At 49.3% G+C, this 20,366-nt stretch overlaps 1 protein-coding gene across 3 annotated transcripts in view; it reads left to right on the top strand.

The window, feature by feature from the left end:
* VCAM1 (vascular cell adhesion molecule 1) overlaps nucleotides 1-20,366 on the top strand; it is a 117,584-nt gene that overhangs the window by 48,589 nt on the left and 48,629 nt on the right. For all 3 annotated transcript variants that reach the window (XM_078644568.1, XM_078644559.1, XM_078644577.1), the window contains one exon: nucleotides 15,427-15,684. In XM_078644568.1, coding sequence (XP_078500694.1) covers nucleotides 15,427-15,684 — 258 coding nt within the window. The remainder of the gene's footprint in view (nucleotides 1-15,426; nucleotides 15,685-20,366) is intronic.

Below are 20,366 nucleotides of genomic sequence, written 5' to 3'. Positions count from 1 at the left end.
ACTTCTGTTGCGGCTTGCATAAGGTTGATTGGCATATATGTGATTGAAAGTGTACTGCTACAGGATCGGATATGAGAAATACAATATATATGTTTTTCCTTACCTGTCACGACCTTGGAGAAAGCGCTAATGCAGGCAGAGAGAGCGTACCAGAAATGTGGTGCACTGGCTTGCAGGAGAAGGTTACTGGCAGTGCATAATCCGAGTTACACAAGACCAGTGCCTGCAGTCAGAAGCCCGCTGAGGAATCGGGTTTTGCATGCAGGAATTGGGAGACGGGAGAGTAGCCTTGAAATCGGTAGTCTCTGACCTGAATCAGGAGGGTGGACATGCATGCCCATCAGAAACCGATATAGGCAAGGCGCACCATCCCTGCCGAGGTCCATTTGTTTGTTCTAGGCACCTGCTTCACATGGACCTGTCTGTAAGACAAACTTTGCAAACAGGTTTACTTCTATGCCCTTGTGTAAGGTGTTCAGGTGGGAAACACAGGGAAGCACAGTGAACTAGACCCCTCCATAGCAGAACAAGCGTTCTTACTGTGCTCACCAGCGAGCACCTCGGATGCACAGAGGTCGCTGGGGATCAGACTCTTCTTCCATTCTTTGCTCAACCCTCTTTGCTGCAATGACAAGCACATGTGCCACTGTTTGCCTTTATGATGTCGATTGACATAAACTTGGCATTTTCCAACCTTAGACAGGCGCCATGAACAATTACTTCAAAGCCTACGAATGACTACAAGCCACTTGGCTTCCAGGCCACCGGTTTACAGGTCACAATATGCAAGTGATGTCAGCAGGGTGAGCAAAAGTAGAAGTCTGCATGGGTTAAGGACTGTGGATTTAAAACCATGAATGGTTGGAAATATCCCATGGTATGTGGCCACATGGCAGCACTAACTGAGTTACTGTCTGAATCCCAAGTACAGTATGTCCTGTCTTCAGACAGGTTACAGATGATGATAATGCAAGTGGTGGAGGTGAGGCTACAGGGGATCCCACACCATGTCAAGAGCCAAAGTCTCTGTTCCACTAGAGGCGAATTATGAGCATGGAAAAGAAGACTGGAGAGGAGGATTTATTCAGGGCCTAAGTAATCTGACATTTTTCAATGTTTGAGAAAAAAGTAATTCTCATATCATTACTGGATATAAAGTTCTCATATTGCATGAGACCGTTTGAAATGTAATGTCTTGTGGAGTGGGAAGAAGGGGAACCTTCTTCTGCCGCATGTTTATGTCGAGGCATTATCCTTTGGAGCAATTCACAAGGAATTTCCTTCAGTTGTGACCATTAATTTTGTAGGATGCCACTCTCTCTGATGCAATGGGTAAAATGAGAGCAGTGGCAATAAAGAGATTTATTCTGCATTGGTATTGCATTTAGATCCGCCACTTATTTGAATTATACCGTGTAGAGACTTTCAGATGCTGTCAGACCAAATGCAACAAGGAGGAGACTGTTCATCTGTTTTGTCAATCACGGAAAAGGAGGTCTGATTCCTTTAGGATATTTTATTGGATGAATTGTGTGTAGCTACTGCTGCCTCATGTGCTTCCGTGGTGGCTCAAAGACAAAGTTGGAAGGCAGGCGCATCCCAAAAGGCTTCGGATACACATCTTTCTTTTACTAGAACTAAACCGTCTGATCATTAGCTAGAGTACCTAGTTAAAATGTTCATAGAGAACCGTAAACTTATGGTACCAGTTTCTTCTATTGGAAGGGTGGGTGTTTGACTCCGAAAGATATTTTGGTCTTGCATCAACACCTGTGGATATAAATCAGCCCTATCAAGGAAGTGACCCAATGGCCCCTTCTCAGAAGAGCCCAGGCAAGCTCCAGCCTCTCCACTTCCTGCCTCTTCAAAAGTATGATTATCTGCAGGGTCGAATGAGACTTGTGGTAGGACATCTAAAACCCTCTCTGGGCCGGTCACACCACCACGCACCGCGCACACTCCCCATGGGTGTGCCCAGGCTGCCCCGATCCCGCCGCTGCCCGCAGCTGTGCTCCTGACCACTGGTGTGGTCTCAGCCTCCGTAGCGCAGCGCCGCTTTCTCCTGCTGACTGTTTGTTTTCCCCCCTGGTGCCCGTTTCGTGATTTGCGGTTTGTTTCCCCTCTGATTGTTGCTGTATCCTCTGTTGCCCTTTCTGTGCCCAGCCTTTGTCCTCTTATTTGTCCTCTTATTTGTTGCCCGCTGTTTTCCCTTGCTGAGCCCCGCCGCGTTTCCCGCCACCTCCCCGCTCCCCGCCGCTGCTCCCCTGCGGCCACGCCCCCTTCCAACTAGGACCCTTCCCATTCGCCGCCCCGCTCCCGCCTCCTAGCTGCTCCTCCCTCGCTCCGCCCCCCCCCACTCTCCTCATATGGCAGAGTGGCAAACGCGCAGCGGGCGCGCCCTAGCGCGCCAAAGGCGCGCCAAAGGTAATCCCGTCTGCGCCCGTCCGCGCCTGGACTGCGCCCAGCGCCCGAACCCCTGGCCCCCGCAGACACCAGCCCCCCCGCCGGACTTACAACACCACCGAACTCAACGCACTCAACACCGGCCGAATCCCGGGATGCTACCGAGCCACCCCGAGACGAACCCACGGACCCTTCAGCTGCCACTCCTGCAAGTTCACCTGCATCCGGACCTGCACCGCACCCGCCAAGCCGAGCACCAGCAGCAACCACCTGAAGTGCATCCTGCTCAACACCCGCTCCGTCCACAGGCACGCCGTCGAACTCTGGAACCTCCTCGACACCACATCCCCAGACATCGCATTCCTCACGGAAACCTGGATGAACGCCTCCTCAGCACCCGACATCGCCATCGCCATCCCGGACGGATACAAGATCACCCGGAAGGACAGCGGCAACCAAACTGGAGGAGGCATCGCCATCGTCCACAGGAACACCATCCGCATCACGACCAACACCAACGACACCCTAACAACCGCCGAACACCTGCACTTCCAGATCCACACCAACCCGAAGACCACCCTCAGAGGCACCCTCATCTACAGACCCCCGGGACCCCGCACACAATTCAGCGAAGACATCACCGACTTCATCACCCCGCACGCCCTCCCCTCCGCTGACTACATCCTCCTCGGGGACCTCAACTTCCACCTGGAGAACAACAATGACCGCAACACCACCACCCTGCTGGACAACCTCGCCAACTTCGGTCTCAAGCAGCTGGTGACCACCCCCACCCGCTACGCCGGACACACATGTTATGTTATGTTATGTTATAACAATTTGTTATGCGCACAGCGACTCCAGCGAAGGAGCATCCCGGCGCAGAGACACGGAGCATTCATAACACAACAAGGCAAAAATGCTACAAAAAAGTGCTAAAACAGGGGGGCTAAAATAGGAAAGTTTTTATGGCTCTACGAAACGACAGCAAATCCTCTATCAGCCGAATTTCAACAGGGAGGGTGTTCCAGATTGACGCAGCTCTCACCCTGAAGGAACGGCCTCCCATCCTGCTGAGCCTAAATCTGGGGACAACAGCAAGGGCCTGACCTTGCGATCGAAGGTTGCGGGTAGGGACATAGAAAGAAATAGAGTTGGCCAAGATCTCAGGACCTATGCCTCTGAGGATTTTAAAGGTCAGACACAGGACCTTGAAGAGGATACGCTTCCTAACCGGGAGCCAGTGCAGGGAGCGGATGACATGAGACACCGGGGAGAACTTAGGAAGTCCAACAATGGCTCTCGCCGCGGCGTTCTGCACCCGCTGCAGGCGTGTTAACTCAGCCTGGTTAGCCCCCGCCAGCAGAGAGCTGGCGTAGTCCAGACGAGAGATGACTGTTGCCTGGACCACAAGCTGTCTAGTCGGGGCATCAAAGAACTTAAGCACCGGCCTTAACCCTCTAAGGAGACCGAAGCAACAGGCTGCGATTTTTTTGGTGTGCCCTATAAATGTAAGACCAGCGTCTAGCCAGACCCCAAGGTTCTTCACCTCCGGCACTGGGGTCGGAGTGGGGCCAAGCTCCGAAGGCCACCACTGATCGCCCCAGAGCTCCACTCCCTTCCCGACAACCATCACCTCTGTTTTTGTGGCATTAAGCTGGAGACAGTTACCTGTCAGCCAGCTGGCCACCGCCTTCAGACCGGACTGAAACCTGGGGGCATCCTGTTCCGCATCCCCGCTGAGAGTAACCGCCAGCTGTGTGTCGTCGGCATATGAGACCATGGTTAGGCCCCACTGCCTTGCGACATCAGCCAGCGGTCTCACGTAGAGGTTGAACAACGTGGGACTCAGCGAGGATCCCTGCGGAACCCCCATGGCCAGAGGCTGGAACCCGGATTTGAACGGAGGGATGGCAACACAGAAGGAGCGGTTGTCTAGGAAGGAGCGGAACCATTGCAGCGCCAAGCCGCCGATACCAGTCTCCTCGAGCCGCCCAAGGAGGATGCTGTGCGATACAGTATCGAATGCGGCGCTGAGATCTAACAAAATCAGCGCCGACGTCTGTCCAGCATCCAACCTTGCACGGAGATGTTCCACCATCACCAGAAGGGCAGTCTCCGTGCTGTGACCAGCACGGAAACCATTCTGTGTGGGATCGAGGGCATTGGACCGGGCTAAGTGTTCAGACAGGGCCAGATTGACATGGGCCTCTGTCAACTTAGCTGGCCAGGGCAGCAACGAGATGGGACGGTAGCTTTCCGGCTTAGACGGGTCAAGAGATGGCTTTTTAATAATCGGAGACACCACCGCCTGTTTCCAGCTGGTAGGAACAACCCCAGTCTCTAAGGAGAGATTGTGAAGAGAGCGTATAGCCACACGCCCCACAAAGGTCTGATCTCGAAAGAGGGCAGGCCTCACTGGATCGGATGGGGACCCAGATTTAACTTGCGTAGCAAGTTTATCAAACCCTTCCATGGTGAGAGGGGGAAGAGTGAGAAGAGCGGGCTGGTAGGGTGTCCCCTTGGGGCTACCCAGTGCTATACCCGTACTCGGGAAAGTCCGATAAATAGACTGGACTTTACCCAAGAAGTAGGAAGCAAGGGACTCACAATGTGTGACAGAACTCTCAGCCGTAGAAATAGGCCGCTTAGACATAAGATCTTTCACCGCCTTGAAGATAGCCTTCGACGGGTTAGTGCTGTTCCGGAATTCCTCGGCATAAAATGCCGCTCGGGCACGACAAATGGCCCGGTGATAGAGCTTGACGGATGCGACATAAGTAGCTTTTTGCTCAGCCCCATATGTCTTCCGCCTGGCCCTCTCCGCCCGTCTACAGGCTCCCTTCAGAGCGCGCAAAGCGTCGTCATACCAGGGGCTTGACACTCGAGGGTTGATCTTCGTTGTTGCAACAGGTATCAAAACATCCAGAGCCCTAGTGAGCCAAGAGCAGAAGAGATCATATCCCTCCTCTACGTTGTTAAATGGGCCCAAAGGTTCCATTGACAGGAGATGGTAAAAGTCATCCAGCCTGAGTTTACTCCAGGGTCTCCTGGGTACCTGCTTGGCTGGAGAGGTGGAGATGTTGGAAGTCATAGGGCAGTAGATGGATACCAAAGAATGGTCAGACCACTCTACAGGAGCCACCGACGTGACTTTAGCCTCGGTCAAGTTGGTGAAAAAAGGGTCAAGAATATGTCCCCCGGAATGGGTAGGCTGGGAGACCAGCTGTAAAAGTTGAAAGGCCTCTAAGTCCGTAAGAATACTACGCGCTGTCAGACAGGATGGGGCATCAAAATGCAAATTTAGATCGCCCAGAATGGAAAAATTGGCACAGGCAGTGACCAAGGTGGCAACAGTGTCCGGGAAAGCATTCCTGAACGCTACATCACTGCCCGGCGGACGATACATTTGATACATTCGACCCCATCTTCTCATCCAGCAAGGACATCATCTTCAGCCACGCCACCGGACTCCACTGGACGGACCACAGCTGCATCCACTTCAGCTTCAAAAGAACAACGGTCCACCACCACCAGCAACAGGGTGCACGCAGAAGCTGGAACAAGATCACAGCCGACCAGCTCGCCGCATCCCTGAGCCAGCACCCCCCCACCAGCTCAGCGAACCCCAGCCAGGCCGCGGACAACCTCACGAAGTGGATCAGCAGCTGCGCAGACGACCTCGCCCCACTGAGGACCCCACCTAGCAGACCCAGCAGCAAGAAATCACCCTGGTTCACCGACGAACTCAAGAGCTCCAAGAAGCACTGCCGAGCCCTCGAGAGAACCTGGCGCAAAGACCCTACACCAGACAACATGACCACCCTCAAGCTCGCCACCCGAAAACATCACCAACTGATGCACGCCACCAAGAAAACTGCATTCAAGGAACGACTGGACAACAATGCACACAACAGCAAGGAACTCTTCAACATCGTGAAAGAGCTCTCCAACCCCAACGCCGGAAACAACGACATCACCCCATCTCAAGCCCTCTGCAACTCCCTCGCCTCCTACTTCCACAACAAGATCGCCGACATTCACAACAGCTTCAGCACTCAACCAACGCTCCCCACGACCGCACCTACGCTCCCCACCACCACCCTACGTGCCTGGACCCCGATCAGCACCGAAGACACCATCCGCACGATGAACACCATCCACTCTGGATCTCCAACCGACCCCTGCCCCCACCACGTCTTCAACAAGGCCGACGCTGTCATCGCACCCCACCTGCGGGACATCATCAACACCTCCTTCGACACCGCTACCTTCCCTGAGAGCTGGAAGCACGCCGAACTCAGCGCTCTACTTAAGAAACCGTCAGCGGACCCCACCGAACTCAAAAACTACCGCCCCATCTCGCTCCTCCCATTTCCGGCCAAAGTCATCGAGAAGAACGTCAACAAGCAGCTGGCCGCCTTCCTCGAGACGAATGGATCCCTCGACCTCTCGCAGTCTGGCTTCCGGGCCAACCACAGCACCGAGACCGCCCTCATCACTGCCACCGATGACATCCGAGCCCTGCTCGACAACGGAGAAACAGCGGCCCTCATCCTCTTGGACCTCTCCGCGGCATTCGACACCGTCTGCCACCGCACCCTAGTGCAGCGCCTCAGCAACGTCGGAATCCAGGAGAAGGCACTGGAGTGGATCATCTCCTTCCTCGCCGGAAGGACACAGAGAGTCCGCCTTCCCCCGTTCAGATCAGAAGCCACCGAAGTCATCTGCGGCGTCCCTCAGGGCTCCTCGCTCAGCCCCACCCTCTTCAATGTCTACATGAGCCCCCCTGCGGCCATCGCATGCCAACACAACCTCAACATCATCTCCTACGCCGACGACACTCAGCTGATCCTCTCCCTCACCAACGACCCCGCCACCGCCAGAGTCAACCTACACGAAGGGATGAAAGACGTAGCCGAGTGGATGACGACCAGCCACCTGAAACTGAACACAGACAAGACGGAAGTTCTCATCCTGGGCTCCTCTCCCTCCGCCTGGGACGACTCCTGGTGGCCCCCCGCCCTGGGGGGGCCACCAGGAGTCGTCCCAGGCGGAGGGAGAGGAGCCCAGGATGAGAACTTCCGTCGCACCCAAACCGACAGACCACGCACGCAACCTGGGCTTCATCTTGGACTCCTCCCTCTCCATGACCAGACAAGTTAACGCCGTCTCCTCGTCTTGCTTCAATATCCTGCGCATGCTACGCAAGATCTTCCGGTGGATCCCCACCGAGACCAGGAAGACGGTCACCCAGGCCCTCGTCACCAGCCGTCTGGACTACGGCAACGCCCTCTACGCCAGAACCACCGCCAAGCTCCAGAGGAGACTCTAGCGGATCCAGAACGCCTCAGCAAGACTCATCCTCGACATCCCCCAGCACAGCCACATCTCCGGACACCTGAGAGACCTGCACTGGCTCCTGGTCAACAAGAGAATCACCTTCCGTCTCCTCACCCACGCTCACAAAGCCCTACACAACCAAGGACCAAGATACCTCAACAGCCGCCTCAACTTCTACACTCCCACCCGCCAGCTTCGATTGACCAGCCACGCCCTCGCCGCCGTCCCCCGCATCCGAAGAGCCACAACAGGAGGAAGGTCCTTCTCCTACCTGGCCGCCAAGACTTGGAACTCCCTCCCAACCCACCTCCGCCTGACCCAAGACCACCTCGCCTTCAGGAAGCAGCTCAAGACCTGGCTGTTCGAGCAGTAGCGGACCCCCCCTCCCCAGCGCCTTGAGACCCTCCGGGTGAGTAGTGCGCTATATAAATGCTTGATTGATTGATTGAAAATAAGTTTCACAACTTGGCAACCCCTGATTACAGACAGTTAGGTGTTGCAGATCATAGAGCCTAGCTGTTAAATTCTCTTCTAAGAACCTCTGGCCAAGATCTTCTGATCCACCCCATTAACTCAGTGTCCTCTTTGTCATCAGGTTCTGTTTGGAGTCATTCAAGACTTGCTGAACAAAGCAGGCAGGCACTGACTCAGTTCCTTCTTCAGAACTCATGATGTTATCCAATTTTAGGGGCCGATTATGATTGCGGTTTTTCCGCATCCTCCGGGCCGGCGGAAGCCACCGCCGGCCCGGAGGATGCGGAAAAACCGCTGCGAAGCCTCGAAAGACCCACCGCCATATTAGGATGGCTGGTGGGTCTGGAATTCCGTCCGCAGCTTTTCCGCCGCGGTCGCCTTCCGACCGTGGCGGAAAAGCTCTAACATGGCTGGCGGTGTCTATCAGACACCGCCAGCCATACTAGGATGGTGTGACAGACATGCTTTTCCGCAGCGGCTTTTCCGACGTGGAAAAGAATACGGACTTTCACTTCGGGGGCCCGTTGCGGGCCCCCTGGGTGAAGGGGGGTGCACATGGGGGGTACCTATGGTACCCCCCTGCATTTGCGTGCTCAAAGCAGCAGGCACTGCGCGGTGCCTGCCGCTTTGTGCATGCAAATGCGATGCATGCATTTTTAACCTTGCTTGAAGCTGCACCAGCTGCAATGTTAAAGATAGAGGATGTGACCGCCACCCTGGCGGTCAAATCCTAATATGCTCGGAGGGAACGCCGCAGCCCTTGCGGACATTCCCTCCTCCTCAGGGGTCGCGGACGGACTCAAGTCCGTCGCGATCATAGTCGGCCCCATATTTCAAGTTCAAAGTCCATCTGGCTACTTTAGCTGGAGTGAGACTTGAACAAGGTCAATTCTTTCATCAGACAATAAACATAAAAGAAAGTTACACTGCAGATGATTATACCAAAGGTCATACCATGTTCCCCTTTATCTGGACTTTAAAATATTCCTCAGAGTTTGTCTTGTGCATTTTCCATTTCAAGTGCATTCGTTTGAGCGAGCTCAACCCCAAGAGTTTTTACAAAGGTCTTTGTTTCATTGGTAGGTGTATTGCAATCTCAGGGAATACAGATTCATCCTTTTCTACTTGATTGGTTAATGTATGCCTCTTCTTTCTCAAATGCTTGTGAGGATTGTGCTGAGAGTATCCAGAACCCTGGAACCCTGGGTCTCCACTTGGTGGCCCTCAGGACTCGGTCCAACTCAATCACCCACCAACTATGCACGAAACCTGAGGATAATATTACAAATATTGACAAACTCAACATGGCAACACAGGTGAATGCAGTAAGCTCCTCCTGCTTCCACAAGCTACGCATCCTCAAACAAATCTTCAGAAGGATTCCCAAAAGCTTCAGACGTAACGTCACTGAAACCCTAATCACCAGAGACTTGACTACGGCAACGCACTCTATGCCGAACTCCCCAACCACCTACACCACCGTCTTGAGGCCTTTCAGAACACTGCTATCAGACTTGTCCTGGACCTCCCTCAATGCACCCACATCATGCCTCACCTCTTAGATCCCCAATGGAAGCGGATACACAAACGTTATCGATTCAAACTCCTCGCAAACACATAGGGCACTGCACAACACTGAACCAGCATAACTCAACTGCCACCTTCACTTCCACCAGTCCACCAGACACCTACACTCTGCCTCTCCCTTTCTTGCACATACACCCCGCTTCCACAAAAGCAGAACAGGAGGCCTAGCTTTCTCTTCCTCAAACCCCATAACTTGGCACAACCTCTTTCTACATCCAAGGGTCTACTCCTTGCTTCTCTTCACACCTGCTCCAGTTCCTAGATACCGCTGGGGTGTGATGTCATGCTTTACAAATCCTACTAACATAACATATCATGCCTTCAGGAACATGGTTTTCTTCGCAACCAACAGACGTCTCAGCTTCCGTTAACTCAGGACCTTCAATTCATCTTAACAATATTTGGAACAGACTTGGGTTGAGTGTTTCTGCCTCCCTCAAGAAAGATATAATTGACACCCAGAATGTAACCTTTGTTGTATCACAGAGAAGCAATGTCCAAAGGCTGGTTGTGGGTTCAGGGCGAGATTGGGGCTTCCCTACTGGTGATCCCATGTGCTCAGCTGCATTTGTTACCTCTGCCCAGGCATCAATTGCAGCTGTGAATGCCTACTTTAAAGAATTACACAGCCCTGGTCAGTGTAACAAGTCAAGGCTCTTAAAAGTATCAATTGGGGGAAGACTTTGGTTGCCTCTCTTGTGTCAATGAGATACATGAAGGACAAGAGAAACATAATACCCCATTGACGAGACAAGAATCCCCCGTATCGCAAAATGGACTAGTGGAAGGGATCATTGTGCCAAAAGGGAAGAACTAGTATACAAAAGCCGGGGTATGTTTAGAAAATACATCAAGATATAGTTCCACTGACTTGAGTTTGATTCTGTGTTGTAATTCACTATTCGCGGATAATGGTGTTTATGTGTTTCTATTCCATTGACATATCTTAATGCTGTAACATTTCCTTCGATTGTATCATTACACACTGGACTGAAATCCAACATGACCATGTTTTATTTTAATGCTGGGAAACCAATAGATTAAAAAAAGGTTGCAATTGGGTTTGGTTTCTGGGCATCTGGACAAGGGTTTGCCCTTAGTCATTCCACCACCTCTGATAATCACCATGGACACAAGCACATTCACATGGAGGTCAACTCTCAGAGAATATTCAATCCAAGATCAAGAGGAAGTGGACAGCTACTCCATTTGAAGGGAACTAGCAGCGATTTATCAGGTGCTTTTGCACTTTGCCCCTCTAATGCACACGCAAAAAGAACAATTGATGAACAGAATGCAGAACAATGTCATACTTTCACTCCAGTACACGGATCTGGGCCTAAATCCATAGTTTTTATGCTTACCATGCCATTCCAGTTTGGACCCAGCCATGTGCAAACCAGTCTTGACCCTGTGCCTAATGGGAACAGTCCAGCCTGAACTGCCAGGCCAGGTCCTCACTGGACTGGAAACAAGCATCCTAGGACCGGTTTCGTGCTTTCAGCCCTCATCAGCCAGGATAGCTCGACTCCAGTGGCATGGAGAGCACGGGACCCATGACTAGGCATACCCGTACCACGCAGGGTGACAAATGCAAAAAGAACAATTGATGGATAGAATGCAGAACCCTGTCATACATTCACCCCAGTACAGAGACCTGGGCCTAAATCCATCGTTTCTTTGCTCGCCATGCCATTCCAGTTTGGACCCAGCCATAAGCAAATCAGTCTTGACCCTGCGCCCAATGGGAACAGTCCAGCCGGAACTGCCAGGCCAGGTCCTCCCTGGACTGGAAACAAGCATCTTAGGACCGGTTTCGGGCTTTCAACCCTCATCAGCCAGGATAGCTTGACTCCAGTGGCATGGAGAGCACAGGACCCACGTCTAGGCATACCCATCCCACTTGGGGAGACAAATGCAAAAAGAACAATTGACAGAATGCAGAACAATGTCATACCTTCACCCCAGTTGTGAGATCTTTTGGCTGGGGGAGAATGTTTTGCATATGGCTGGGTCCCAAGTGGGGTGGCATAGTGGGCAAAAAACGATGGATTTAACCCAGATCTTTTGACTGGGGGAGAATGTTTGCATTGTCAGCATTCCGTCCATCATTTGTTAGCTGTAACACTTTTCTCCCTAAGTGGGATGGGTATGCCCAGGCGTGGGTTCCTTGCTCACTGTGCCACTGGATTCAAGCTAGCCTGGCTGAAGAAGGGTGACATACCCTGAAACTGGTCCCAGGATGCTTGTTTCCATCCAGGGAGGACCTGGCCTGGCGGTTCGGTCTGGACTTTTCCCATGGGGCACAGGGTCAAGACTGATTTGCATATGGCTGGGTCCAAACTGGGGTGGCATAGTTGGCAAAAGATGATGGATTTAACCCAGATCTTTTGACTGGGGGAGAATGTTGGCATTGTCAGCATTCCGTCCATCATTTGTTTGCTGTAACACCTCTAATGTCACAACAGACAATCAGGTAGAGCAGGTTTATATCACCAGAAAGAGAAGTATGCTAGTTCCAAGTTTGGCAGTCAAAGCTCAGAAAGTTTGCATATGAGCAGAGTCAATTATCCTTTAACTGATGGCAGTCTATGATCTGGGGAAAGGGAATGGGCATTCAGACCAGTTGAGCCGGGTGTTTCAATCCTCAGTAGATCTTCACCTGTGCCTTGTTCTTTTATGGAGTGTCAACTTGGTACATCTGCCCTTATCTGGATCTGTTTGCCACAGAGGAGAATGCTCTTCTTCCCATGTGCTGCAGTCTTGTTTCATCATCAAAAGCTTTGATGATATATTCTTTATCCTTTTAGGATCCTGGGGGGTTTGTTGTATGCATTCAAACCATTCCCATTGGTACCTCAAATGCTTCAGAAATCAGGAACAGGCAGAAGTGTTATTAACAGCTTCATGTTGGCACTAACACCCCTGGAATATGACACTTTACAACGCACGTGTTACAACGCGTGTCCTTATAACACATTTTTTACATCGGAAAATCCATTACAACGCATAATCCATTAAAACGCAATTACTATTCTAACTGCGCTGGGGCGTTACTTTGGGGGATGCGTTGTAATGGATTATGCGATGTAATGACATGGGTTGTAATGAATTTTGCGATGTAAAAAATGCGTTGCAATGACACGCATTGTAACACGTGCATTGTAAACGATGTTTCCCACGCCCCTGGTATCCTTCATTTTGGTAAATGTCTATTCAATCTATTTGGATATTTCCAATCCATCCTTCTCTTCCCATGGTTCTTGTAGTGCTAAAGCAGTATCTTTAGAGGCTAGATTTGTGGGGTTGGCACTTGAAAGGTTAAGCCTAGAGGCTCTGGAAGGTCAAATGAGGTTGTTTTAAGTATTCCAAATATCCCCTTCCCCTACTCCCACCTCCCCATCCATAAACTCTTAATTAAGGTTAATTCTCGACAGGATTTTAAAGTCTGGTGTATATCAACAAAACTCCACGCTGCCTCATGTGAGCCTGATGAAATTCTTGATTTTTTTTTAGAAATGGGTTCCTCTTGGGGGTTAGCAGTTTCTACCCTTAAAAAGAAGTGGGCAGTTTTACAGGCCTTTTGGTGTCCGAAATTTCGTCAGTTTCAGCATTTGTTCTTTTGATCTACTGAAAAGTTTCTTTTCTTTAGAGATCTATGGTTCAATGCCCATACCACGATGGGATTTCACCTGGTACTGAAGTCTCTCCAGTGTCCTCCATTTAAGCCACTACAGCAGGTTGATCTGACATTTTCACAGATAAACCTTTTTTTCCCTGCTATTTGATCAGATGGGTGGTTTGGACAGTTAGCTGCTCTTCTTTCCTCTCATCCTCTTTTATGATTTTGCATGTCCGAGTCATCTGCACTCTGATGCGACTCTTAGCTTTTCTCTTGATCACAGTTCAGCAGGTGTTGATCTTCTAGGTCCTGTGCAGGGATGATTTAACAATATCAACCTCCTGGCTTCCCTAAAAGACATTTGTAATGCTGCCACGTGGTCCTCAGCACACTATAGATTACATGATCCAGGAATTGGTATTTGTAAAGCTTAGTATTACCAACATATCTCGGCACTCCCATTTATGACAAAATCTGGTATTATACTATCGGATAGCAACTAGATTGTTAAAGCCAATGGAAATATTATCAGCAGTAATTAAACAGGTGTGTTTTCAGTACCATTCTGAATTGTAAATAGTTTTGCTCAGCCTGAGACCAAATGGAACTTTATTTCAATATGTAGACGCTGTAATAGAAAAAGCCTTGCCATCCAGCCTACCTGACTTGGACTTTTGGGTCTTTAGACGACATTGTTGGCTGTGAATTTAGACTTCAGTTCTAAAGGTAGACTTTTGGTCCAACATTACCTTTGTGAATCGGACAATGGTCTAGAGTGATAAAGATGTAACCCGTTTTATCACTTTTTAATATGTACATATATTATTATTATTAAAGCTTATAAAGCGCACAGCTACCTCCAACGGAAGTGTCCCGGCGCTAGCAGTGCGTCCAGCCTGTGAGGAGTGAGCAAGACTAGGCCATGAGCTCTAGGGGTATTTGGTATTATCTTTTTTATGTTTGTATGTTTTCACATTGTTACCTTTTATGGTTTTTATGAACCAAAATAAAGGAAATGAATGAATGATAAAGATTTCTGGTAAGTAACCTGTTTATTTGCACTGATCGCTGCCCACATTTTTTGCACCAGACAAAGTTAATTTCGTTTTTCACAATCAGGCTGGGTCAAAATCCTTTTTGCAGCAATTGGTCTATGCTAATTCCGTTTCGCACTAAAGAGGTGGGGCCAATGTTGTTTTAAGGTCGAGCATTCGAGACCTCTTGTATATACTTTAGTATATACTTATATGTGTATGTACCTTGTGGGCTCTGGAGATCAGCCCTAGCACTTGTTTGCTTCCGCTTAGGGACTTTATTTTCTGTTAAACTGCCTCTATTTAAATGTCTTAATAGAAAACGACCAGCAGAAGTCAGTAGAAGACCAGAATTGCTTTCTGCTTAGGAACTTTATATTTATTATTTTTCTGGCAACTGCCTCTATTTAACTTTTTTGATAGAAAATGACCAGCAGAGGTCAGTAAAATAACAGAATCACTTTTGCATTCTCTAGATTTCTGTCCATAGAAATTGTCTTCCATGAGCACTGGTAGGCAATAATATTTTTTTCAAATCTTGTATTTTCAGTGATATGACCACCGAAGGCCCTGATTTTATATTAAAAACAGAGCTTTGGCCTATACCATTTCCCGTTGAAAGGCAATATTTCTGTCTATGTGTTCCGATACCTGGTGTGTCACGCAGTTTGTTGCTTATTTTACCTCCATGTTAAAGAACAGTAGATGTTTCAGCACCCAGGCTCATGTGCTGCATAGCTAAATACATACAAGGTCCCAAAGGCAAGACCGATTACATTGCAAATGCTTGTTTGACAACTAGTTGGTGCAAATTCTAGTGGAAATCCTGGTGCAAAAGTGAACTGCACCAGTACAAAATCTATTTAATATGCCCAGTACTATCACTTTCATTTTATTGCACAGTAAATATAACTTGCGAGTTGCTAATTTGATCCTTGTTGTTTTAAACATTGCATTCTTTAGGCCCACCAAGAAGCACAACGCTTGCAGTGTATCCTAATGCCACTGTGAAGGCAGGGGACATTGTGAACATCACTTGCACGTCTCTCGGTGAGCCTGCTCCACACATCACCCTGAGGAAGAAGAGCGAGGCGGGATTCACCACCGACCAGCGTCCATACATAGTACTCAAGGCTGAAGAGGAACATACCGGGGTTTATGAGTGTGAATCATCCAACGACCTGGGAAGTCAGAGAACAGAACTGAAACTTGTTGTACAAGGTCAGTAACTGTGGAAATGTGTCCTAATCCGGTCATATAACCAATTAAAATGTGCTGTTTAAAGAACAAATGTGAAAGCACAAAGACCAAGTTCTGCATGCGCATGTTTTTTACAGCTGGGAATTTTAGGTCTCGTCAATGATCCCTTATGGACATTATGCATTTGCACTCGCTTCTACATTGTGCAGTTAGCATACAACATATTCTTAAACCTGCACTTTCTTGCTGTGATTGCACTCATCATATTTTTGCAACCTCCATTTGTAAGGCAATTGGTTACACACATTTTTAGAATGGCTTTCAGACCTATAGATTTCGGTGATCCAAAGTTTTATATTTTATTTTATACATCCACTCCACATCCACATTGTTCCCTGTCCAGTTCCTATACTTACATTTTTTTTAAATGTTGATCAGTGTTTTTATGGACTTTGTTTCAATCAAATAACGTTGACGAAATGAAAGACACCTTGATTTTCAAGGTTATACACTTTTACCTTAAATATTTAGTTGAGCTTTTCCATAGTTTATTGTGTATAAATACCCAGAAGTACTTAGAGGTGAAATACTCGTACATCAATTACTGGGATATCTATCGGAGTTGGGATCGAGTCTTTACTATTTTGTCTCTCTTCCTTGCCCAAGTACTTATGAATTGATGTGCTCCACCATAGGGACAGGTGCCTCTGTTGCCTCATAGATTAGAAAAGCAACTATCGCAAAGATGGTTTTCTGAGCTCTCGGTTGGGCAAGTGTGAAACAGCCAACTCCCACTTCACCTCCTACATGTTTGTGTTTCCAGTGGGACAGGGATCTAAACAGTATACATCACAGGTATCTGCATCTCAGCAGATGTAAGTATAGATTGCTAGTTATCTTAGACTTTTTTCTTTCAGCGGGTACTACTTTGTAGAGCACACCACTAATGATGAAATAAGAACATACATGCTTGAAGGGGATCCCTATGTGGTTACAAATTGAGTGGCCATGTGGGCTATGTTGTCAGGCACCCCAAGGGAAGCGCAGTTTGGGTTTCCACCCCCCGCCATCCACCCTGTGGGATGATTCAGGAGCAGCAGTCCACCAGGATTGTTGGCTGAACTGATGTTATCCAGTAATGACACAGATCTGCGGTCCATCTGGCGGTGATGATGACTGCCTCAGGTACCATAACAGAGGCTGAACCAACATGCATGTATGTCCTTCCCGCAATGTGTTAGAATAAAAACCCACCTATTCTGCACCACTAGAGAGTATTTTACAGAGGCTGTTTCTGAGGGTCTGCCCCATTTATAGAATGGAAGTCTCGTACAGCAGAAAGCCATGGATGCGTGCAGTGATGGAGAAGGCAAAGGTAAGGGGCAATGCCTGATATCCAGTATGCATGCTTCTCCAACCTCAGCAGATCAGTGAACAGAAGAGGTTGGTGAAAAAGCAAACAAAGCACAGAAGAAAGGATTGCACTTCTTCACTGGTAGCCATCTATTGACAGTGGCCCATGCAGGCTTGTCCACTGAGCAGCTGAAGACCATGATTGGTAACACAGTGAATACAGTCATCTTGAAACTCTCCTCATGTGAACCAAGTCCAAACATCCAAACCTGAAATATTAGGGCTGGAGGGATAGTGGATGACACTATGGACTCAGGAAAAACCATTTTAAACAGATGTCTTGCATGAGTGTTTGGGATACATAAAGCAACAAGCATTTACAATGCAATGGTCTCAGCATTATTAAAGGTAGAGCTATTGGCATTGCTCATGGCATTTTTTTAAAATCATAAATAAATGGCATTGTCATTTACATTGCTAATAGCTTAATCGTTAAATAAATGGCATTGTCATTTACAATGCCAATAGATTAATCGCTGGCAAATGCATGACCTATTGCATTTACACCCACACAGAGCCACACACACAAATCAACCCACACACACACATACAGAGCCACCCACACAGAGTCATTCACACAGAGCCACCTACACAGAACCACCCTCACACAGACAGAGCCACCCACACATATAGCCACCTACAAAAAAAGCTATCCACACAGAGCCACACACACACACACACACAGAGCCACACACACAGCGCCACACACACTCAGCGCCATACACACAGCGCCACACACACACAGGGCCATACACACACAGCGCCATACACACACAGCGCCACACACACACACAGCGCCACACACACACAGCGCCACACACACAGAGCGCCACACACACACAGCGCCACACACACACAGCCCCACACACAGCACCACACATAGCGCCACACACACACACAGCGCCACACACACACACAGCGCCACACACACACACAGCCACACACACACACAAACAGAGCCCCCACACACACCCAGAGCCCCCACACACACCCAGAGCCCCCACACACACCCAGAGCCCACACACACACACCCAGAGCCACATACACACCCAGAGCCACATACACATCCAGAGCCACATACACACCCAGAGCCACATGCACACAGAGCCACATGTACACAGAGCCACACACACACACAGGAGAGCAAGCACAGCTAGGGGGCAGGAGAGCAAGCACAGCCAGGGGGCAGGAGAGCAAGCACAGCGAGAAGGCAGGAGAACAAGCACAGCGAAGGGGCAGGAGAACCAGGGGGCTAATGTTTCTTGCGACATTTAACAGAACGATCTTTTATTTAAGCAGTTGTCCTTTTACTCTGTTTCTGACAACAATTTGGGTGCCTTTGTCGAGGCCAGCTCCCACCTCAGCAAATAACACACCTGCCAAAATTGTAACAGCCAAGGAACATGCATCCAAGTGTCAGCGTGGGATGTGCGCGCTGAGAAGGGCTATGCACTTGTGTTTGTGCCGCGAAGCAGGGGGGAGTGTGTCTGGGTTATCTCAGGGTGAACACAACCTGCAACAAATAGTCCTTTTCGCAAGCAACATAAGCACCAAAACACGGCTGTGCAGAGCAGCTCACACGAAGCAAACAGGGACCAGACTTTACACAGTCTTAATTGTGCACAGGATTGGTGTGTCCAATAGGCAAAGACCCCGACGAACGTATTCTGCAAAAGGGCACACAAACAGCAGGATTCTACAGCAAAATATCAACAAACACCTTTAGATGAGAAAACACCACTACCGGGCCACTTTTGAAGCGCTTTGAAGCTTGTGAAAGTGAGTGGCTGCCCTGCTTTCGCAACAGCGTCTAAACGTGAAAAGTGCAGGACAGTGTCTCTATGAAGAACTAACTTCTCGGCCCTATGGTGCTCAGCAGTAGCTTTCCTTGGGGAGCACAGCGCCAAGTTCACCCTTGGCAGGCAGGGAAACGTCCCTCAGCTTTGTGGAGTGACAAAGAGTGCGGACCAGTACAGGGAGTCCTCTCAAAATTAACAACGCTACCCTATTCTTAATTGGGCCAGGGGGCAGTGCGCAGAGGACAAGTGCGCCCTAAATCCATGCACTCGGGTATGACCTCCCCGACCCCTCCCCCCGGATGCTCGCCAAGCAGGCTTCAAAATACAGTCGTCAGGCTTCAGGGTAGGTTCCAGTAATGTTTTAAAAAATGCCACAGTTCTTATTTGCCAAATTAAGTTATTTTAGGCAAGTTCAGTGCTTTTGGTAAAGTTCCTGGAAAGTACGGTGCTTACTAGTGCTTCTGGGCGCTTCGTAGCACTTTTGTACGCTTCGTATGGCTTTCAGGGAAGAGCCCCACTATACCTCACGCTTCTCGTGTGAGGCGGCGTACGGCGCGATCAATGTAAATGGAAGGTACGAGGCGTACCAGCAGCCGTACTAAAAGCGCACTGTTCTCAGCGCACAGCTGAAATAAAACAAATGCAGCCAAATCATTTTTTATTAGACGTGGCGTTCTCCGGTGGCTAGACACATATCAGCAGATGAAAGATAAGCTACTGTTAAGATTTGAAAGAAGCAGGTGTGGACGTCACTGCCTGGAACTTTGTGCACAGTTTAATATTCGTGTTTGACTTCCTGGTGTTCCTAAAATCGCACTGGTGATTTTCAGAAGGGCATATTTTAGACGAACGCTCCCCCCCCTCTCTATCCCCCACGTCTTTTCACCGCCTTGATTTTAACCCATCTGATTTATGGTTTGTATGAAGAGCATAGGCCTGTAGTACCTGGAAGTGTTAGTGCCTGTTTGTCAGTGAGCTGTATCAATAAGATACTAAACTAAATGTACATTTAAGCTAGGGCACTTTACCCCCTTCCAAGTTGTTTTCTCTGGTGATGCCACCCTGCCCCAAAGTGAAACATGTGTCAATATTTCTATTGTCACCAGCCTCGTTTGAGGTAAGTTTTTGTCAGAGTCCGTTGGTGCTTGAAGCGAAGAACCCTCCCCTTGATGGTTGGTAAAAGTGCTCCTCTGCGGCTCTGCGGTGGAGACAGGCACGTAGTGGCTTTTTGCCGCAGGAAACGTCTGCTGTCAAGGCAGAGGTTAAAGTGCAAACAACTTAAGGACGGGGCCATGAAAAGATGGGAGCTGCGCCTCCCTCCCAAAGAGTTCACGTCTTTTCGGTGCCAGAGCAGCAACACATCAGTTGCTCATGGGAGGAGGGTAGGAGCTCTTTGGGGCCATGCCAGAGGCTGCACTGGTCTAGAACTGGCGAACAAAGCGGGACAAACATCAGAGGCCCATCTCCGGGGCACCCACGTGTCTTAGCTCA

The sequence above is a fragment of the Lissotriton helveticus genome, chromosome 1_1, assembly GCF_964261635.1.
Source record: "Lissotriton helveticus chromosome 1_1, aLisHel1.1, whole genome shotgun sequence".
Classification (NCBI taxonomy): domain Eukaryota; kingdom Metazoa; phylum Chordata; class Amphibia; order Caudata; family Salamandridae; genus Lissotriton; species Lissotriton helveticus.
The sequence above is the reverse complement of the archived record's forward strand: the minus strand, read 5'-3'. Positions and strand labels throughout refer to the sequence as shown.